The 23,527-nt window shown below is 36.5% G+C and overlaps 2 protein-coding genes across 22 annotated transcripts in view; one reads left to right on the top strand and one right to left on the bottom strand.

Moving 5' to 3' along the window:
• Nucleotides 1-7,346, top strand: part of Ly75 (lymphocyte antigen 75) — a 129,814-nt gene extending 122,468 nt beyond the window's left edge. The window contains exons 4-6 of one of the 2 annotated variants that reach the window (XM_006984635.4): nt 1,047-1,217; nt 3,157-3,183; nt 6,901-7,346. In XM_006984635.4, the coding sequence (XP_006984697.1) occupies nt 1,047-1,217; nt 3,157-3,183; nt 6,901-7,100 (398 nt within the window). In that variant the 3' untranslated portion in view covers nt 7,101-7,346. The remainder of the gene's footprint in view (nt 1-1,046; nt 1,218-3,156; nt 3,184-6,900) is intronic. The other variant, XM_076568561.1, reaches the window with a different exon arrangement.
• Nucleotides 7,347-8,764: 1,418 nt separating this feature from the next.
• Nucleotides 8,765-23,527, bottom strand: part of Marchf7 (membrane associated ring-CH-type finger 7) — a 44,494-nt gene continuing 29,731 nt past the window's right edge. For 8 of the 20 annotated variants that reach the window (XM_042275344.2, XM_016003134.3, XM_042275343.2 and 5 more), the window contains 6 exons: nt 21,993-23,091; nt 20,095-20,264; nt 16,497-16,606; nt 13,943-14,056; nt 12,447-12,495; nt 8,765-10,079 (listed from right to left, as the gene is read on the bottom strand). In XM_042275344.2, coding sequence (XP_042131278.1) covers nt 10,021-10,079; nt 12,447-12,495; nt 13,943-14,056; nt 16,497-16,606; nt 20,095-20,264; nt 21,993-23,091 — 1,601 coding nt within the window. In that variant the 3' untranslated portion in view covers nt 8,765-10,020. Of the gene's footprint in view, nt 10,080-10,450; nt 10,476-12,446; nt 12,496-13,942; nt 14,057-16,473; nt 16,607-20,094; nt 20,265-21,992; nt 23,092-23,527 lie in introns of all 20 variants that reach the window. The other 12 variants (XM_076568568.1, XM_076568565.1, XM_076568567.1 and 9 more) reach the window with 6 other exon arrangements.

Genomic DNA, 23,527 nt, shown 5'->3' with positions numbered 1-23,527 from the left:
TGTATGTATATCTATGTGAGGGTGTCAGATCTTGGAGTTACAGTTATTAGTTGCCATGTGAGTACTGGGAATTGAACCCAGGACCTTTGGAAAAACAGTGGTCTTAAACGAGCCATCTCTCCAGCCCAAGAGACTTGATTTTTTTAATGTTAGTAAGACTTAAGATACTTAGCTCCTTAATTCTCTAGATCAGTGCTTCTCAACCTTTCTTCTCAACCTTTTAATACAGTTCCCTCATGGTGTGGTGACTCCCAACCACACAATTATTTTCGTGGCTACTTCATAGCTGCAATTCTGCTGCTGGTATAAAACGAAATGTAATAAATACCTATGTTTTCCTATGGTCTTCGGCAACTCCTATGAAAGGGCTGTTCAGCCTCCAAAGGGGTCGGGCCCCACATATTGAGAACCACTGCTCTAGATGAAATGCATGTCGCTGGGTATTACATTTTTCAGTATGCACCAACTAGTATCCAGTGTTTCCCAAGTCACTCCAAGTGCTTCAAAAGTGGGAAACACACTTGACCCTCTTAATTAAAGTATGGATATAGGGTTAGTCTTTTCTGAAGATGCCATGGATTATAAGAAGTATTAGTGTTTGCTGTTAATAAGGTAAAGATAAATTATCTTTCCCTGGTTATATAATACAAATGTAAATTTTATTAATATACAAAAATATAAAGCACATGTATTTTAATGTCTATATAAGAATGATTTTTATATATTTAGATATATGAAATGCATATGTATATGTATACAGAGATATTAGTCACATTTTTAAATGTCATGAAAGACTAAGGTTATTAACGTTTAACTATCTTTAAGTTATTTCACAAAAATGTTTTCCTTCACAAAAATGGCACCTTTTCCAAAATCCCCTTAAAATCACTATCTTTTGATTGGATATAGTGTTCCTTCTACAACTTTTACTCCTACAACCAAAAATTAGATCACCAATATGTACATTTCTACCTTTAATCAAACTTTTCCTTTGTGTCTTCACACCTTTGAAAACAGTCATGTTTAAAATATTCCTTAATTGACAGATGCAAGTTTCAAGTGGTTTGATAATTCAAATATGACGTTTGACAAGTGGGCAGATCAAGATGTCGAGGACCTAGTCGACACCTGTGGTTTTCTGTACACCAAGACAGGTGAATGGAAAAAAGGAAACTGTGAACTTTCTTCTGTGGAGGGAGCACTCTGCAAAGCCGCGAGTAAGTAAGGCTGTCTCTTCCACTCGAGGAGAGCGGGACACAGGCTTAGTTTGGAGTGCTTTTCTTAGGCACACACTGGCTTACAAATAGAGGGATTAAGACTTCAGAATGCAGCATGATGGAAGTCAAGTAATGCTCTTACATCTCAGAAGGGGAGCCAGATCATGTGAATCACACATAATTTAATTCTGTGTGCCTCTTCTTAGAAGTTCCTAAGAGCCCATAAATTCCTTGTTTTTCAAACAAATTTCCATATCCTCTTTGCCTGTGATTCTGACTGAGAAGTGATAAAGAATAAAATTGAATAATCTTAACATGCTAACATTACTTTAAGAGATTAGATTCCCTACAAAATATCTTTTGTTTAGACAAACATGACATTAAAATTTCATACTTCATGATTTATTCTGTATTGAAATATTTTTCTGATCAAAGTTTAACAAAATTAGCACGTTCTGTAATATTTTCACGTTATTTGTTAAACACTGAATAGAATTTGTTCTAAAATACTGAGTAACTATTTCCACAGTAAACAAATGAAAACTACAAACTACAAATGGTATGGTTAAAACAGGTCACAACTGTTTTCCATCTCAGATCCATTTTCTTGTTTTGTTTTTTTGAGACAGGGTTTCCTGTGTGGCCCTGGCTGTCCTGGAACTTGCTCTATAGACCAGGCTGGCCTCTAGCTCAGAGATCTGTCTGCCCCTGCCTCCTGAGTGCTGAGATTAAAGGCGTGTGCCACCACTGCCTGGCCCCAAATCTGATCCTTAATAGTCTCTCCTTAACTATAAAGCAGATTGTACATCTGTACATTTGGCTCTGAGTATTTCCCATTTCTTAAAACCACACTTATTTTCACTTGTTATAGCACAGTTCTTGGCTCTAATAGTGTTATAGGAATACTATTATTTGTTGTATTAGAGTAGCCCCCCCAACTTCAAACATTTTCGTTTTGTTTTACTCTATTTGTGTGTATGGGTGTTATGAGCCGAGTCTGAAGAAAGAGATGGCTCAGTGGTTAAGAACACTGGCTGCCCTTCCAGAGAATCCTGGTTCAATTCCCAGCACCCACATAGCAGCTCACAACTGTCTGGAACTTCAATTTTAGGAGATCCAATGCTCTCTTCTGGTCTCCAGGGGCACCAGGCACACATGGTGCAGAGACATGCATACAGGCATAAAAACAAAAACTTAAACATGTCTTCTGGCCTCCGGATGGTGGTATGCAAACACCCACCCCCTAGCCAGCCCCATACACACGCACACTGGCTCCTTTCATCTACTGTGTTTGAGGGCTCCATTACAGAAAACAAACACTAAATGAAAAAGACCAGAAATGGGTTGAAGAGATGGCTCAGAGATTAAGAGTCCTTGATGCTCTTGCAGAGGACCTGGGTTTAGTTCCCTGCACACACACACAGCCAGTTGCAGTGGTTCTAATGCCTCTTCTGACCTCCATGGGCGCTAGGCATGGGATGTATCGCACATCCACATTGCAAAATACTCAAATGCATGAACTCTAAAACTATTAAGCAAACAACGAACACTAAACAAATCCACAGCTGTTTAATTGTACATGTTTTCTAGACTCTGAAACCAGAATCATTTTCCCTCATCTACTATTTTTTATGCTCCTTTATTCTTTTCCCAGCAACCAAGTGAGTGTTGGCCAGTGGTGGCACACACCTTTAATCCCAGCATTCAGGAGGCAGAGGCAGGTGGTTCTCTGAGTTTGAAGCCAGCCTCTACAGGCAGGGTGACACAAGAAACCTTGTTTCAAAACAACAAAAACAAACTAAATTCAAAACAGTTAAGATAGATACTTGATTAAGCAGTAAAGCATATTAACCTCATAGAGTATCCATTTTAAACAACTGTATATAAATCTTATAAGGCATCCTTAAATTTTTAATTTTAATTTTCTTTTGCATTTTAGTCCCATATGACAAGAAATATTTATCAGGTAAGCAACATTTTGATCTTAAAATTTTCCATACATTTAAATTCTGGTATGTTAAGATACTACTGTAGACCCATTTAAAAATATTATGTTGGCACATGCCTTTAATCCCAGCACTTGAGAAGCAAAGGCAGGCGGATCTCTGTTTGAGGCCAGCCTGGTCTAGAGTAAGTTCCAGGAGAGCCTGTCTTGAAAAACAAGAAGCAAACAAAATTTACGTGACATAAAGAACTTTTATCAGAATATGGAAAGGTCTAAGTAAGGCATCGCACTAGGGGCTGGAGGTTCTGTGGCTAAGGGCACTGGCTGCTCTTCCAGAGGACCCGGGTCTGATTATTCAGCACTGTCACAGTGGTGATTCACAACCATCTGTAACTCGTCTCAGGGGATTTGATACTTCTGGCCTCTTTGGCATGTGCATGGGACATAAGACATACATACAGTACTGAGACTCCACACACCTGTATCCACAATACCGTATGTGTAAGTGTCCAAAGATGGAGGTAACTTGAGTGCGCATCAAGAGATGGATGAGTGAAGTGTAATAAATACCAACTATTATTCAACAACAAAGGGAATTAAATTACAATATGCTACAGAATACACAAATCTGGAGAACAGATTAATGCAAGTCAATCACTAAAAGGTAGGTGTGTCCTCCTTAGTGATCTCACTTACATAGGTACCCAGACAAATCTGGAATGATTTTATATGTATTTTTATTATGACATCAGAGCTAGGGAGAAAAGTTACTGAGTTTGAGCCTCATGTCTATAGATGGATGGTGGTCCCAGCCAACTTGACTCCAGTTAGTGATAATGAACTACACTTAGGTTTTTACTATAAACTTATAAAACAAAAGCAGTTTAAGCATGGTATTTGGAAACATGGAGACAACTAGCAGTTAATTTTGAGGAATGGATATTGGGTTGAGCAGTGGAATAGCAGCACAGTATTTTTTCAGATCTTCTATTTATTAGTTGGGGTTTATTAGAGTGACTTAAAAAAAGCTGTGGTTCAGCTAGTCCAACAATGGCTGGCTACCAACGCAAAGTACAGGAATCCAGTAGTTGTTCGGTCCACAAGGCTGGATGTCTCGGCTGGCCCACAGTATACACTGGAATCCCAAAGTAGGCACTATTGCCACTGAAGGAATAAACTTGCCAGCAATGAGGGCAAGCAAAGAGCAAAAGCTTCCTTCTTCCACATCTTTTATATAGGCCACTACCAGAAAAGTGTGGCCCAGATTAAAGGTGGATCTTCCTACTCCAAAAGAAAAATGCTAAAGGCAGCTCTTTCCACTTCAAACAATTAAAATTCTTTTTTTTTGGTTTTTCGAGACAGGGTTTCTCTGTGTAGCTTTGCGCCTTTCCTGGAACTCACTTGGTAGCCCAGGCTGGCCTCAAACTCACAGAGATCCGCCTGGCTCTGCCTCCCGAGTGCTGGGATTAAAGGCGTGCGCCACCACCGCCCGGCTCCAATTAAAATTCTTTACTCATGCACCCCATCAACTGTTTTTTTTTTCACAGATTTTACAAACTAAGACTTTTTAGCTGTGTAGACATTTTTAAAAAGATTATATTGAAATCTGTGGAAAAATAGAGCAGACAGGTCAATCATGGATCTCAAAACCATGCAAAGAATAGCAGGCAGGTATAGATTAGTGTACATTTGGTTTAGAGTCCAGGGAAAGTGTAAGCAGGTGACCAGATTAGGCCTCAATCATAAGGCTGTAGCAAAGCAGAAAGATCTGAAGGAGAACTGCCTGATACATGGACAGGCTTTGTCAGAAGTCACTGAGTAACAGGAACACTGACTGAGTTGAAGCAAGGAAAACAGAATTGTAGCAGCAATTTTAATGAACAAGGAGTTCTCTACACAAAGTAAGATGGAAGGCCTTGAGAATGTTGTGAAGAGAGTAAGGGCTATAGAGGGATATACTTGGTGTGGTAAGCACATGGAAGTTAGTCTTTTGGGGATATATACCAGTTTACTATAGACGCACCAGGATAGCTAGAACACAAAGGATTAAGTAAGGGCTAGCCTAGTGGTTACAAAAAAGTTTGGAGCTCTTGTTATTGCTTATTAAATGGATTTGGATAACTTGCTTAAATCGTGCCCAGAATTAATTATGCCCAGTAAACAATAAATAACTTGAAATTTAATAATTTTAAATGATGGACTGTAGTTTTGGCCTCAATGATGTTGTAACTTTTGTATGAAGATGGCACATTTTAGAAATACCAGCTAGTCAACAAAAAGCCTTGCAACTCATTCACAGGCCACTTGCAAAACGTATAAATACAGACATACTGTGTCCCATCAATCTTAGCTGCTGCCCCATATTTAAAAGGTCTTTTAATTTTGGTTAAGTCTGTGATTATGTATCTGTAAACAACCCTAAACTACCATGCTGTTCTTTCCGCCTAAAATTGACTGTTTTTCTAAACTTGAATTTCTGTGAGCATGTAATCACTGAAGCATATCCTACTGATTATGTGACTGTACATCATCAACACTAAGTGTGTTCACTTGCATCAAGTCAAAAGGGCAAACCACTTTATAACTATGACATTTAATAGAACTATAAAGATTATCATTTGAACTAATAGTCCAGAAGTCTTGTTTATTTTGTTTGTTTTATTAGAGATTCAAATTGACCTCAAACTCTGTAACTGAGGATGACCTTAATGTTTTTATAATACTGTTTTCCCTGCCTTAATAAGACACTTGGTCAAGTTTATCCCATTCATCTCTAGCCCTTTTAGGTCCCACTGTAAAAAGCACCAGTTGAAAATATTTAGTATTTTTACTAAATATTTAGTTAAGTAAAAATCCATCTGCAATGAAGTTTTGAATAATTTTGAATCCTTTATTACATACATCTACCATCCCAATTACTAAATTTGTTAAATGACATTCTTACAGAAAGATCCTAAGAGTTTTGAATAGGCAAGAACTGAAAGGTTGCGTGCATTTCTTTCCCTTTTTTTTGGTTTTTCGAGACAAGGTTTCTCCGTGTAGTTTTGGTGCCTGTCCTGGATCTCACTCTGTAGACCAGGCTGGCCTCAGACTCACAGAGATCCACCTGCCTCGGCCTTCTGAGTGCTGGGATTAAAGGTGTGCTCCACCACTGCCCGGAGTCCACAAATATAGTGCTACTTGTAGAGAAATAAAAATGCAAGGTACTATAGCTCTTTGTGCTATTCCTGTGAAGCAAATTATAACTATCAAAGCAAGAGGGACCATCAGACCCCACTAGATCCTCAAGAGAACAGTAAGTGTAAATTCCAAAATCTTAGTTTAGAAACAGCAAAGAGACATAAGCAAGACCACAGACAACGATACTCAGTAGAACATAGAACTGCAATGTTTTAATGAAATTTCAAGTATGGCTAGTTTTCCCACAAACGCTAATTTTAAAAATTATTTCAATAATTTTTACTGTGTATACACACAAGTATGCACCATGACATGCACAGAGGTCAGAGGACAGCTTGTAGAGGTCAGTCCTCTCTCCACCTTGTGGGCCTGACAGCAAGAATCTTTACTCATTGAACCATTCTGCCTACCCAGAAGGACCAGTGTCTAGGAAAGAATGTATAACTTTTTCTCATCAGTTAGGAAATTCTACATATAAACAAGTCTATGATAAGCTAACTGCTCCAATGCAACACTTCCAACCTGTACACTAACTGCCTGTATTCTTTTTTCCTCCAGATAATCACATCTTAATATCAACTCTGGTGATTGCTAGCACAGTAATTCTGACAGTTTTGGGAGCAATCATTTGGTTCCTCTATAAAAGAAATGCTTGCTCCGGCTTCCTCACTTTCTCAACTGCACCACAATCACCTTATGATGACGGCTGTGCTTTGGTAGTTGCAGATGATGATGAATATGCTGTTCAACTGGACTAAGACTTTGATATACCCTGACAATGATTTCCTGTGCAAGGTTTTCATATAAAAGTTGTCACAGAAAACTGAAGCTTTTATGGTATTCCTTATTCTCATATTTTCATGTACTCACTGTGACAACAAAATATTAACCTTTTGGTTCATTAAAAAAAAAAAGCAGATTTTTGAAAAGGAACAATTGTAGATCAAATTTGAAGTTTTCTTAGGAATGAAACCTCCATGTACAATAAAGCTGCTAAAATGCCACTCACTGCCGGATCTTCTTTATTGCTTCTTCCATTCAGTTACAGGTTTTCCTTTTACAACTCTACTCCTTACTAGGCACACCAGGAACAAGCCAGACAGAGCCTGTCCTTTAACAGCTATCTCACTGGCCATGGCTGCTGTTGTTTCCCTTAAAGAGGAAGACATTTTACAGTTTGATACTCCTACTCCACACTTGCTCATTCACTCCTTGTACAGAACATTTGGGACAAGTAGTATTTAGTGACAATCAAATAATTATGTTACAAATTCTTTCCAAGAAAAGACTACAGCTCTAGCTAAGAGTCATGTAGATGGTGGCCAGCTGGGTTAACATGCGTGTCCCTTGAGCAAAGGGTTTCCAGACCACCCTTACCTTTTCCTACACAATGTAGATTGTAGTGTTATATTGTGTACCGTAATAAACTTAACTGGGGATCAGAGGACAGAGCCAGCCACTAGATTAGACAGAAGCCAGATAGTGGTGGCACACACCTTTAATACCAGTACTGGGGAGCACCCATTTTAGTACTTATCAATCAGTAGTTAGTAACAAATTATATATGAATGAATTGTAGAACATTTTACAGAGTAAATACCATTTTCAAATAAGCAATTTTGTGGGTTAAGAAGTCATTTTCTTAATGAATTTTATAAAAGTATTTAATATTTCAAATTCAATTCCCAAGGACAGAAAATATTTACATTAGCATTCTTAAAATTTGTGGTTTTAGCCGAGCATGTTGGTACACACCTTTAATCCCAGCACTTCAAGGCAGAGGCAGGTAGATCTCTGTAAGTTCAAGGCTAGCCTAGTCTACAGAGCAAGTTCCAGGACAGCCAGGGCTATTACCCTGTCTCAAAAAACAAACAAACAAAAAAGGTGTTTTTACATAAGACAATGCACAGATAATGAAAGTTGAGAGCATGTTCAAGGGCTGCAGAAATGGCTAAGGGTTAAGAGTATTTGCTATTCTCGTAGAGGACCTGGTTTCCATTATTGACACTTACATGGCAGCCCACAACTGTCTCTACAGTTCTAGGCGATCCAAAGCCTTCTCTGGCCTCCAAAGATACTACATGGACACAGAGCAGAGTCATATACGCAGGCAGAACACTCACACACATAAAATAAAAAAGTTGAGGAAATAGTTGAAAAATCATTGTATGAAATAAGAGTTGAATTCCCCCCCACACACACAGGGTTCCTCTGTGTAGTTTTGGTGCCTGTCCTGGATCTCACTCTGTAGACCAGGCTGACCTTGAACTCGAGATCCTCCTGGCTCTGCCTCCTGAGTGCTGGGATTAAAGGCATGCACCACCACTGCCCGGCAAGAGTTGAAATTTTAATTAAATTCTTTTTAAGGGGGTTGAAATTCCTCATTGGAGACCAGTTTTAAAGGAAAAAGTTCAAACTAAAATAAATCAATCAGCATCACTTTATTTCAAGCCAAGGTTTTACATTAATACCAACAAACTAAGTGTAGGCAAACTGCTCATTCACATTTGAGAAATTACATGGTTTCTATTTAGATTTTGAAAAAGTTGTTGCCACAACACTGGACTAATCTGAAACCACCTGAAAGTGTAAATGTAAATCCTAAGGGTGTTGACAGTGGAAACTGTTAGGGAAATTTACACAACTCATGACTATAGTGCAAACTCATTCATGGTGAATAAGTCATTCATCTGTTTTTGCAAAGGTTGTGAAAAATATTAACAATCATCAAATAAATGCTCGCAATTACCAAGGAACAGCTACAAATGACCAGGATCCAAAGAGGTTATTTCTATTGTATTTCTCTATAAAGAAGTGACAACACTAAAAACACATTGAAACCAGTGTTTTCAACTTTGAATGTGGGCTTTAAAAAAATAGTCTGTTAACTTGAGATTTTCAATTATGTTTAACCAAATATCACTTGACTGGCAATTCTGATATAATTTACAGCTGTAATATTCCTGAAAGGAATACCTACATACCATGGCCTATCAAATATAATCTGCATTTTTGCAAATCAATACAAAAGTTATCCATCATTTCTATATCTTTTACATACTTTTTTCTTAAAAATTAGGTTTTATTGCTAAGTGAATTTAGAATTCAAATTAAATTTGGAAACCTAATATAATTATGTTATTCAAACCTCCCGGTTCTTTAAAAAAAAAAAATTTTAAACACTGGAAGTAAATGATTATCAAAATGTGGCTGTAACTTAAGGCATTTAAAAAGGAAAACTAATTAGGTGCCATTGGCATTTTATTTTCAAAAGTACATTTTATCTGACTTTTCACTAGCAAGAGACTAATACACAAACATTTTTTTTCCATAAATATGACTACAGTAATCGTAACACAGAAAAAAGTTGATGAGCATTGCTTAGATATTTAAAATAAGGAAGGGTAATGCTTTCCCACTCACCTAAAAGAAAAAAATGCTTTTGATTATGTATTATAAACATGAGATTTGCTGGCCAGTGTTAAAAGGTCCAGCTGAAGAAATTCAATTCAGCAACACTTGAGAATGAATATATATTTACATTTATACATGTATGTATATATATTCATTTTATATATAGTCAATATATCTAATAGGCATTTCCCCACAAAATGATTCATACTTAATTGCCAGTTTTAATAAACATGTTCACGGATCATCCATTTGTCTTAAATGAAGTTAGGCAATATCAAATGCTCTGTTATGGTCTCCATCTTCTTCAGAATCATCCTCTGAAGCTGTGGAGAGAAAACAGGATGATCAAGAATGATTTAAGGGGACAGGAATGTGACTTGTAAACATGAAACCAGAACAGCAATGACTTGTAAAAACAAAAATCCCAATTTAGTATACTGTTTGGTCAAAATGGTAAGTTATTATGATAGTGTTAGGGTGGTTTGATTGTGGGTGATGCCCATTCACAATGTCCCCACCCCCACATCTTTGTGATGCTATATAATTTCCATATAATGAAAATGCTTAAAAAATGTGGTTTAAGAGCATCTTTTAAAAATGTTTCTGAGACCAGTTTGTGTTCATAGTAGCTAATGATATGTATATAAACATACACCAGAGGAAAAGTGAATTTAAGGCAAGTGCTCTCACACACCTGAGTAGAATCTGGCTTATTACCGCTGCATGTTTGATGCATCCGATGAGAATGAAAAAAAATGTACATAGAATAATAGGTTATGGATGTTCTTGCAAGTTACATCAAAGCTATGTCTATACAATGCCAAGGAAAAGCTCTATTGTGAAAGTAAAGCTTTATATAGACACAGCCTAACTTAAAATAATTGGCTTCAGAAAAAAACAAAACAAAACCAATAACAACAAAAAAATCTGCAGCTGAGATTACCCCAAGTCTCCAAACTCTCAGAAACATCATCTTTATAACACTTCTGACTTCAATTTATTCAGTGGCCATTAGTGATGTAAGATTTAATATAAAGCACCCTGGAATGTCTTTGAGATAGCCAAAGTAGTAAGAAGCTATGTATTACATAATCTGCTTTATACGTTAGGGAAATTTTAAGTTCTTTAAAATAAACATCTAACTAATCTCTTTACTATTATCAAGAGCAGAAAAGCTTTGTATATACTCTAGGATACTAGATTAAGCCAGACAAAGAGCCAGAAAAAAGTTACCATTTATGGATAAAATCTACTTGAAATAAGTGCTACCTAGCTCATGACTGACATAAAGTTGTGAAGTTCTATGCTATATCACACTGAAGAGTGTTTAGAAAACATGACTGTCATGTTCTCTAGTGACTGATTCCACAGGAAAATACATCTCAGCTAGTTTTCAGAATGTAGCAGTACTCTGACATTTGATACTCATCTGAGGCACCGCCATTTTCCATTGTCAGCTGAAATTGTCTACATTTTACTTCTAGCTTTTTATTTCTCTTGCATATAGTGAAAAGACCATGCTATTTTTAGGAAATTATGTTTTAAATTAAATATTTTCTTAAAGTGAGAAATCTTAGGGAAATACACTGAAACCAATAACCACAACCTAAACATAAATTATAATTTTCAGAAACAAAAGCTGAACCTTTGTATTAGCCAATCAGGTATTTTTATGAGCATTATAAAGAAAAATAAATCACAGTGAATAGTAATTACAACTGTCTCCTTTACTTTCACATATGCCAATAAAAAACCTGAAAATGTGCTGCCCAATTTTATCTCAAATCCTGTTAAAATCTAAAATTAGCACAGGCATAACAACTTTTCTAAAGGCTTGGTCTTAGAATATTCAAGGAAGAAAAAAGTTTTAATGATAACTGAATCCTTCTGACACTGTCTTCAAAGGATGCCAGACTTCCTCTAAAGGTAATAATTTTACACATTTTCTAGATAACAGGTATGAAAACGCACATTTCAACACTGGAGACTGTCCTGGAAACCTGTTGCTGTGAGTGAAGAGTAAACTAGGGATCAGATGGGTTTCATCTTCCCAGTTGTTCTAAAGGCAGTTTTGTCTCTGTCTGGTATGAAGCATCACAGATGTGTTATAAGACATTACAAGACAGCAGGTTGTGGAAGTGCCTATAAGATCTGGTGTCTTCACCTATGACAAAGTGACCCTAAGAAATCTGAGCTGTCTGTGTATTAAAGGTCCACAAAGAATTGTCTATAAGTAAACAAAGAACAAACAAAGTCCTTTTGTTACAGGCTCAGGCTTATCTTCCTTATTTTCCTGGAACCAAACATAAGCCTAAAGAAAACCTTTCATGATCTGAATAAAAGGCAAAATTTTTTCATGTATTAAAAAATAAAAAGCCTTAACAGACAGGATTTAGTAGTTAAATTTTATGTTTTCCTTTAATCACAAATAGTAAAATTTGTAGATTATTGAAAATATTAGTGAATAAAATTACCTCCTTCCACACATTAAACAATAACTTAAAAAAAAAATACATTTAAAAAACGAGAGTCTACCGTCTAACCCATAGTATCCAAGTCAGTAACTGTGGCAGTATTAGGCCTATAACCAAAACTCAATTTGGTAGAAAAGAGTACATTTAGGTTTTGTTCTGTGGGTATAATTTGCAAAAGTAAATTCAACAAGTCTGGGGAGGGGAAATTCCACCTACTTTCGAGATCTTCCATATGTGCCTGAAGAGTTCTTGCAAGGTTAATAAACTAGAAACAATGCAGAAAGAAATACAGTAGTTTAAATGTTGCAAATGGATCTAAAGAGAATCACTACAGGAGATTTATTTCTACTTAAAAAAGTCAAACACCATTTTAATCCTTTAAACAGGAGTTTTTCTCCCCCAATGACAAAAATTATAACATTAAGGGTATTATATGTTACATGTCTCATATAATCGGTTTTAATCATGGGGAGACCAGTACCACGAAATTGGGAGCAGATATAATCAAATAATTGTATCCAATAATACTGTCTTCCTAACATTTTTAAGAAAAATTATGAAATTAAGTGGGGAGACAAAAAACTCAAGTTTTCTGGGCCCAAAAGAACTAATGTTTGCCTGGCTAAACTTGACAGCTACAGAGTTGTATATAACTCAGTGCTTGTAAAATAAAATATTAAGAATGGCCTCTATTCTTATGATTAATATTTTTTTAAAAGAAAAGCCTTACTTATATGCTTTATATGGTTTCTTCAGTCACAAGAGTTAACACACCATTTTACAAATCATTTTATGGCATTAATGCCAGAGAGGGGCATATGATTTCTGAAATACTTAAAAATTAATAGAAAACTTAAGAGCATTCATAATTATGGTACGTAAGTTTTCTTTATTCTTAGTGCAAGTAATTATTAATTGGGTCACTTAAATATCTATATAATGAAGAAGCACAATAGTAACTTAGGAGCAACATGTATTTTGAATTATACTTTTTATCATTTTAAGATGAAAACATCTTAACATGAACTCTTAAGCATTATATACTTAAAAATTATAAAAATGGTTACCTTTACATATATTTTATTGTATTATGAACACATTTCAAGATAGGAAGTGTTCAGAATGTTGCAGTAAGACAGTGGTATACAAAATGACCAAAGCAACAGAATGCAATTGTCTTCGGATTCACGAAGACAAAGGGCATTGATTAGTTACAAATACCTCACAAAAAGCTAGCTTAAAATTCAACATTACTTATAGCAACTAGTTCCTCCCTTAGCTGGTAATATTATTAGTTCAAGGGTAACCCTTTAAGGGATAACATCAAATCATTAATCTTCCATTTTCTTTTGGACTCTGGAACTCAATTTTATGTTTCTAAGATGTAACGCTAAGGGCTTTCTTTCCATAAATTAAAAATAACAAATTTTTCTTGGTATTTCCAATTCTGACCCTGCTTCTCCCGGAAATATTTTTCTTGCAAGAGCTGAAAAATCACTTATTTCTCTAAATAACCTATGATACAATTAGGGTATTTGCTGTAGAAGACAGCAATTTCCACTAAATACAGACTATTTTTATTGTTAAGAAACATTTAAACGGGCTCCCGCAAAGGAATTAGGATATGAACACACAGATCAATTGGCTTTCCAAGACCAATTCTTGTGGTATCGTACCCGCCTCCCTCTTTCCCCAATACCAATGCTACTTACTCGGACACGAGTGCTTGGTTCAATTGTATTTCCCATCATATCAGAAAAGCTTTGTTCACACAAATGCAGTAAGACCACTAAGTAGAGACCAGAGCTGATAAACTCGTACTCAGCCTTAAATGGGAAAGCAAAGAAAAGAAAGAGAATGAAAACTAGGATTGTGACTGACAGTCACTGTTTGCTGGTAAACTACAGGAAGCGTATTCAGACACAGCTCCTAGAAAGGTATACAGTCAACTATTAAAATATAAAGCTGCCTTACATGGGTGTTATCTTTCCTCAGTCTAGCTCCCTTTATCATTTATATCAAAGTTTACTTTTTAAATCATTTGGTGAGATTTTGGTTTTCTATAAAGCTCCTAATAGATTTCCTTTTACAAACAACTAATAATTATATCAGTCTACTTGAAAATAAATTAGTTTCATTTATCCTAAATCTGTAATGGGCACTACAATTTATACCAAAAGTGATATACTAGTGTTTCTTGTTTTGTTCTGCTTTTTAAATCCCGTTAGTTTAAAGCAAACACACACAGATATTAGCATGCTTTTTTGGTCACGTTGGAAATGGAAGACTCAAATTCAAAACAGTTTCAAACTGTTATGAGTATGCTACTTCTCCTTTATCTTTTTTCCTTCTTGCTGTTTTGGTGGTCCTGGGGAATGAACTCAGGGTCCCAAGAATACCAGGCTAACATTGTACCAATACAAACATAGCTCTGAACACAAATTAGGATACAGAGATTAAAAACCCAATCTGTCCCTTTAATTTTTACAGTGAAAAGGTCAATTTTACCTATTTTGGATAATAAACACATCTGAAATGAAGAACTGCATGCTAAGCCAGGCGGTGGTGGCGCACGCCTTTAATCCCAGCACTCGGGAGGCAGAGGCAGGTGGATCTCTTTGAGTTCAAGGCCAGCCTGGTCTACAAAGCGAGTTCCAAGAAAGGCACAAAGCTACACAGAGAAACCCTGTCTTGAAAAACAAAAAAAAAAGAACTGCATGCTAATATTAATTTTAGAAACTGTTCATCCAAATTTTACTTATCATTAAAAATTTGAAATAAAATCTTTAAATGTTTAATCATTTTGACATTATTTAAGCTGAAAAGTAAATCATGTATCTGGGAAAATCATTATTTTTTCACTTTACATGATTATACCAGGTATGATGGCACACATCTTTAATTTCAGCACTTGGGGGTATGTGTGGGGAGGGAGGAGTAGAGACAGGTAGATCTAAGTTTAAGACTAGCCTGATTAATATAACAAGTTCCAAGCCAGCCAGAGATATGGTATAAGACCCTGTCTCAAAACAAGACAATCCAACAACAAAAATTTACATGGTTATCACCTTGCAAAAGAAAAAAAAAAAGGAGTAAAATTATATTAAACCAATCACTTAAAAATCAGGCTAGCTATAGCCACTAGAATCCATGATTTATATAAAATAAGATAAAGCCAAGACTATCATTATCATTGTCTTTATAATGACTATAACTAGTATCTTCTAACACTTCTCTATTATGAAAGAATGCAGGTCATTAATATGATTAAATAAAAATAAAAAACCTTTTTAGTGAAAGAAAATGTGACAATTTTAAGAGACAATGTACATCTAAAGGTAGCAAGAGAAAATAACTTTCTGACTTCTCTTAGTCTAGAGACAACAATACATTATATCTATGTGCTATAAGCCCAAGGATTTGGTATTTTTGTTGTTGGTGGTTTTGTATTTTTGTTTTGTTCTGTTTTTCGAGACAGGTTTCTCTGTGTAGCTTTGTGCCTTTCCTAGAACTCACTTGGTAGCCTAGGCTGGCCTCGAACTCACAGAGTCTGCCTGGCTCTGCCTCCTTAGTGCTGGGATTAAAGGCGTGCACCACCACTGCCCGGCAAACCCATAGCTTTTTATAAGACTTTCAAATTGTACCTGTTATTCTCACATTATGTTTTTAAAGATTTATTTTATGTGTACGTATGTAAATTTGTATGTGGGTATATGCATGTGTGTCTAAATGTCCTCAGATGCCAGAGTTGTGAGCCACCCAACATGGATGCTGGGAACAGACCTCAGGTCTTAAAAAAAAAAAAAAAAAAAAACCTTATTGCCAAGTGGTGGCAACACATGCCTTTAATCCCAGTCCTCGGGAGGCAGAGGTCTATAGAATGGGTTCCCAGACAGCCAGGGCTACACAGAGAAACCCTGTCTCGAAAAACAAAACAAAACAACCTTATATTGTATGATTTCATCAACATGAATTATCCCAAGCTGGTAAATGTATAAATACAACACATTGCCAGGTAGTGATGATGCCTACTTTGGACCCAATTTCCTAAACTTTTATTAATTTTCAGGCTCACTTATAAAGTCTAACAGTTTATCTTAGTCTTTCGTTTAAAGGGAAAATTTTTATGAAAAAATAAACTCATATAATATGAATTATGATAAGAATATTACTAATGTAGATTTTCTGACCATGACAATCTATTCTTCAAGAGCTGTCCTTTAAGCACACAACAGACACTTACCAAATTAGGCAAAATATACTAACTTGTTCATTTGCATGAGCTCTATGTAGTTCATGAATATCAAAATCCTCCAGGTTAAGTTGCAACTTCTCTTTACAGAGTTCGCAGGTGGTTACAGCTTCTAATGAAGAACCTGACAAAAATCAAATAGTAAATAGTAAAGCTTTTCTGTCCTAAGCTCAAGGTTTAAAATACTGGAGTAGACAAGCAGGAAAGATGAGATTATAATATTGCAATAAACAAATAATGTATGCAAAATTAATGATGTACAATGACAAATGTGCATGTCATGCTGTGTGTTGTAACATTCATGCCTTCACCCATCATTTGGATACCTTTTTTAATCCTACATATTCATACATCCTGTTAATTATGGGATGCAGATAATGAGGCAAAAGAATGTCACCTGTACTTCCTCCTTCCTCCTGAAGTACACCAACATGTTACAAAAGCAATGTTTAATCACATAGTATCTTAAACACTAGTTACATACTTGGGTCACTATTTTTGGTATCACAGCATATATATGTAGACCTTGTATGTGATCTAAGCAATGTGCATACCTTGCTGCCTCAAAGAGGGAAAAAAAGAGATCCACCTTTGTCCAGATAAAAGCAGCTCATTTCAGCAATTACTAGATTTAAGTCCTCATATATTTTAAAACATTGTTCAACCCAAGATATGCCAACAAAGAAGACGTAAATGGTACAACCAGGATCCCCAACAACAGGCTGAAAGCTATCAGGGATTGGGAAGGGGATGACGCATAGAGTTACAGCTTACTCACTATAAGCTTTATGTTTTGAAAGTTAACTACTGAAAATTACATACTTTAAAATGGTAAAAATGGTTAATTTTCTCACACATGATATTTTTGTCACAATTTTTTGGGAAAAAAAAAAACACTTTTTTTCTGTCACACCCAATACTTGATTTCTACAAGGTTAGTAGCTCCACTTTAGTAAGCATTCATGCCTAACTATGTATGTAGGCCCTTCCACTATTTGGGGATTATTAGATACAGCTACCAATTGAAAACTTGCCTCAAATAAGCTTTATGAGTAGCAGTGAACAGGTTTAAATTCAACTCCACTTACATTCTTTGAGTGAACTTGCACCAATCTCCAACCAGAGACTTTGGAGATTGAGAAGAGTAAGAGTATCATCACACTCTTTCATAAAAAGGTAGTCTAAAGGACAGCGTATGCAAGGTATGGTCAAGTATGGTAAAGAAACTGCCAACATCACCACTCCATTGTTAGTGGAGAGGTTTTTATTGTGAGTCAAGAGAGAAAATAGCGAGAGGCATCTAGAGGAATCCAAAGCAGAGAAATAAATGAAGTAGACTGGACATGGCCCGCAGACTGAACATGGCCATCTATCTCCAAGAGGGGAGAAGAGCAGGGGACAGAGCATAGAGAAAGCATAGTGAGACTGAAGAGCAGGGGGAAAGCCTTGCCACTGTGAAGAGAGTATGAACTCTGGGAGGTGAGAAACCAGCATGCTAGAGTAGAGGCTTTGAGATGTGTAGGCTTTGAGATGTGTAACAGTATTTGACACTGAAGGAGCCTGAAGGCCAGCATGTGCTTTGATGGGCAACCACAGGTATATATATGTTAACGGAGAGCCACATGTTCCTTCTGTCAGAGGTAAGGAAAATGACTCCTTCTGGCAGGTGGGAACTGTTTTCCTAAGTTGCTGAGGACGGTTAGCTTTTATCTAACAGCCAGAAATCCTCCATAGTCTAGGTGAGCTCATTTCTGGGTATATGCACTGCCTTTTGGAGTTTGGGAAATTGGGAGTTTCCTTAGACCTAACAGAAAAAAAAAGTACCAAGCTGAGAAACTGTGTTGTCTATTTGAGCTGTATGTGAAATCAGTGTATTTTCCTCAAATTGTCACAGACTTTAGTCAACATGACAATGGTCCCATAAGAATATAATGGACCTGAAAAATTCCTATTCTCCAGAATAATTTTTTTTTTGTTTTGTTTTTTTGTTTTTTGAGACAGGGTTTCTCTGTGTAGCTTTGCGCCTTTCCTGGGACTCACTCTGTAGCCCAGGCTGGCCTCGAACTCACAGATCTACCTGGTTCTGCCTCCCGAGTGCTGGGATTAAAGGCATGCGCCACCATAATATTACATTATTCATGAGTTTAATACTCTTATTCCCCCTCCTGATTAAGTCCCACATATCTAACATTACTCATTATTTACCTAGCAAAGAAGCCAAGCTCAATGTATTCCAATCCACATCCAAGAATCAGTAAACCACTTTCTTAAAAATGCATGTGTTCCATTTCAATAATTTCGTCAGTGCTGAGTATTAAACATAGGACCTAACAAATGAGAGGCAAGTACTCTGGCCACTAAACCGTCTCCCCAGGTCTAAAATCATTTTATGGAACCGTTTACAACAGGTCATGCATCTTTGACTGAAGCAGCAGACTGATCCACACTCACTTCTGGACATGAAATGGCTCTTCTGTCTGACTTGTGCTCAAGACCCCATCTTCTGCTCCTTTTCATGGATTTCTCTCCCCTCCAACCCAACAGCTTCTCAAAAACATGCCTGAGTATTTTCCTACCTCAAAATAAAAATGTTTACACAACCCCATATAATACTCCAATCTGCTACCTTTGTTTATTGGGAAAAGAGCCTATGAGGTAGTATCTCCCTTTAACATACATACTTATCAATCTTGTCATTTCAGTGTCTGTGATACATGCTCATGTGTGTGCACATGGGAGCCAGAGGCTGACACTGGGTGTCTTTCTCTATCACTCTCTACCTTCATTTTTGAGACTATAGTCTGTTACTGAACCTGAAACTCTCTAATTTAGCTGGACTGACTGGCGCTATGACTGGCCATGCTTTTCCATGGGGGCTAGGGAGTCTGAACGCAGGTCCTCAAGTTGGCACAGGAAGCACTTTATCCTGCTAAGCCACATCCCTAGCCCATTTCACAGATTATCATCTTAAGATCCTTCAATTCTTAGCAATGCTGAGTTTATCATACCCACTTTTACACAATTACTTTGGCTTACACAAAGTAAATTTTTCTCACTTTCTTGCCACCAGCCTGACTGGAGGACTGGTCTTATCCTAAAATCTATTCACCAGAGCAGCCAATAAAAATAAAACCATTTCAATTCTGCCCCTCCAGTGGCTTCCCATCATATTCAGATAAAAATTTAAGCTATAGCCTCCATCTTTAAGCCTTGCATACTCTCTCTTATGCCAACTGCATCAACCAAACCTTTACCCAACTATTAATTGAATACCAGCCATACCATACACCACTCAGTTCCCCAAATATACCTAAGTCTTTCTTATTAGCTGCTCTGCTAATATGTTCCTTTCCTTCTGAGCCAGTCTGGTATCATCAAGGTCTAAAATTAAATGGTGCTCCCTAAGCAAGGTGCTCTCTTACTGACAGTATGAGGATACCAGGGGCTTTGTATGCCTGTTTACTGTGCTCTAAAACCCATTTCCGGAACTGTACCTGACTCTCCCATCAGCACACCCAAAGGAATTCCCTGACACCCTGCTAAATGACACAGACAATAAAACTTCCTCTTGGGAAAAGATCTGAAAACAAAATATCTAGGAGTGACTCTTACCAGAGTTAATTTTGGCTTGTAACCACTTTTTCATACACTCTTGATGGACATACTGTAGACTCCCTGTGCATTTGCATGGCTCTATCAGTAAATTAGATGATGACGCAGCTGCCATCTGACAAATTCTACATAAGTCTCCTTCTTCTTCTTCAGAGTCCTCTAACAGGAGGCTGAAAAAGAAGGCACAGATTTCAGAGATATTCTGATCCGTCCTAGATGGACATTTTCATCATACAGAATCTCAGTCTTTCATTTCTACTCATACTGAGTACAAAAAAGCAAATGGTAAGAATAAAGCAACACTAGTAACCTCTGAGAGTTTATGTTACTATGAAGTCATAGTAAATAAGTAAATCACAGTAAATAAGACCAGTCATACTGTAACTCAGCTTCAAATGGTTTAAACTTTCCTCTTTGGTAACACACCTTTTTCACAATCACTAAGATTTTAATTACTGACGTCTTCTAGATTACTTTAAGTGCAATAGTATTAAGAGTAACATACATATCATTTTGGCCATTTTGTCGATTGCAAAAGAATTTACAAACTACCTCAATGAATTAAGTACATATTGACTTGTAGTTTCTCATTTACAAGTTATCAAAACTGATAAATTCTTATTCGCTGAATCAAAATTTTAAAAATAGGGAGACTTAAAAGTTCTCTATCGCTCTACTCTCAACAATCTTACTAAATCATTTTGGTATCTATAAAGGAAGGCTTTTAAAACATGCAACATTTTCTATTATCCTTTGTCCTCCATTTCACAGGCTAACATGTACCATTTCTATGTGAATTCACTTTATATCAAGTCAAGTTTTCTGTTCAACTTTGTCTTTTGTGAGTTCCTGATAGCACATCAAAAGCACTCAATAAACTGACAGTACTGAATGAGGAACTGCTACTGAACTACAACCTGGACAGTAGGAGTGAGTCTAGCAAGACATTTACACACAGACATAAGGCGACTTTCTGCCCTAGCTGAGTCAGAAACACGACACCAAGCTCAAACATTCTGAAAAGCGGAACATTTTGTTTTGTATTTAAAACTCTTCCCTTCATAGTTTCAATTACTTTTTACTAAGTAGATCCAATTTTTCTGTTTATTAATTTAACTAGTCATCTTAAAATTCTCATATATAAGGCAAAATACAACAAACACACATACTACAAACTGTCAAAATAAATGCTCTTTTAAAACTACATAACTAGGAGCTGGTGTAGTAATATATGTCTTTAATACAAGTACACAAGAGACAGCAGCAAGTAAATAAATCTCTATCAGTTCCAGGCCAACCAGGGTACATAGTGAGATCCTGTCTCAAAAACAAACCACCAAAAAACCAAACTAAACCTACCAACTAGATAGACTAGCACAGAATTGTAGACCAGTCAAGATCAATAAATAAAGCTATTTTTGAGGGTAAGAAATCTAAGTTACTACATACTTCAGATAGCTTACAATCAGAGGAAATTGTTATAATGAACAAATATTAAAGCTAATATTACTAGGGAAGAGTAAAGTTTAAAATCAGGAAAATAGTCCACGGTCAAATATATCTTTAAAAAAAAAGAAAAATTAAGAAATAAAAAATTAAGTGGTAAGCCAATTAGTCTAATACAGATTGACAATGCATTATCATTGGATTCCTCTTCCCAATTAAATTCCATTTAGCAGTAGTCCAACCATAGAACAAAGAAACTTGTGTGTATCGAGATAAATTAAGAAACCTTAGATTGTTTTTTGATGCAATTCACACCCCAGGACCTATCTTATTATTATCACCATTTGTCTATAAAACACAGTAATACCATATAAGGTTAAGGAAGAAACTTCAGATAATGAGAGCTAATCTGACCTAGCTCTACAATGTACAATAAATATTCAAATATTTACCTTTCTTTTATTTTCTGCAGTTTTTCTGGGTCTCTTGAAGGTGCACTTTTAGTTTTATCACTTTTCCCATCAGCTGCATTCCAGCCAGAAGGAATAATATCTACAGTGATCATGACATTGTCGGCCAGATTACTTCCAAGTGCCGGTGGGACTGCGAACCGGAACAAGGAGCCAGGAAGAATCCCTGCTATTCCTGTACTTCTTCCACCCGGAGGCAAATCTGCTGTGGAGGCACCTGCAGAAGCACTGCTTGATGCTCCAGATGCTTGTGGTCTGTTGGCAGCAGCCCCAAGGGGATCACTCTGTGCTTCAAGGTGAACTACTTCATTTGAGTCTCTTCTAAAAATATGAGATCTAGGCGGTATATCGGACACAGATATTCTTGAAGATTCATCTCTTCCCTCTCGCCTCCTTCTGGAGAACAAAGGTGTGCATCTATTTCTAAGTGAGGAAGATAACCATGGACCTGTACTTCTACCTTCTGATTCTTGATGAAAATTTTCTGCATCTGGTACAGAGCTATGATTTTGGCTAAGAGATGACAAACCCCATCTTCGCCTAAGAAATCTAAATCCCTGAGAAGCTTCAGATGCCCTGCCATCATTGACTTCAGAAGATGATGCTCCATTACTCCGAGACTGTGAAGTCAAGGTTCTTGGAGAAATATAATTTTCAGAACTCAGTGATCTTGTATTCAAGGAATCCTGACTAGATCTTCGTGAAAAAAAAGTTGATGACATGCTAGAAGCTATCCGTGACAGCAATCTCCTAGTAGTACGCCTACCTTCATTTTCAGAAGATTCTTGAAATGGTCTCCTAGAGGAACCAAGCCTTTCTGAATTGCTTAGAACTGGGGTTTCATCTCTACTTGAAAGATATGAAAATGTGGGATGTGAACTGTTTCGAAAAGATTCTGATTGTCTTGGAGAAAAATGTGATCTGAAAGAATTTCTGCTAGAGTCCCTAGAACTCGGTACTGTCTGATGTTCAGAAGGCAATTGGTGATTGGTGGATGATGAATTCAACTGTAAAGTGCTCATTGAATTCTCTTTTGGTCTTGCTCCCTGTGAATATGAAGAAGGAACTCTTTCTTGAACATCTATTTTTGAAAGAAGGGAAGGTAACCAATTAAGAAATAATTTAATCATTATTAAATGTACATTTATTGACTACTGCCAAATTGAAAGACTAGCTTTGAAATGAATACTGCTATCTTATAATTAACGGCTTAACTATTACAGGAGAAAAATTATTTCTGAAGTACTCCCAAGTAAAGTCAACACTACAAATTCAAAACAAGGTATGAAAGCTTATAAGAATCAGCCACTGATTCAAGTTTAATGGGAAACTGATACAACGGACAATTCTCAAAAAAATGATGCAGAACTTTAGCCCAAAAATATAGTGCAATGATGTAAAAAAGCAAAACCACCCCAAGGAAACAGTTTTGGAGATTCTTCTTATTCTATTCAATAAATACAAAAATTATTTTATGTAAATGTTATTATTGCCCATGAAATTTGATAATATTCCCT

This window comes from Peromyscus maniculatus, chromosome 4 (genome assembly GCF_049852395.1).
Source record: "Peromyscus maniculatus bairdii isolate BWxNUB_F1_BW_parent chromosome 4, HU_Pman_BW_mat_3.1, whole genome shotgun sequence".
Taxonomy (NCBI): Eukaryota; Metazoa; Chordata; class Mammalia; order Rodentia; family Cricetidae; genus Peromyscus; species Peromyscus maniculatus.
The sequence above is the reverse complement of the archived record's forward strand: the minus strand, read 5'-3'. Positions and strand labels throughout refer to the sequence as shown.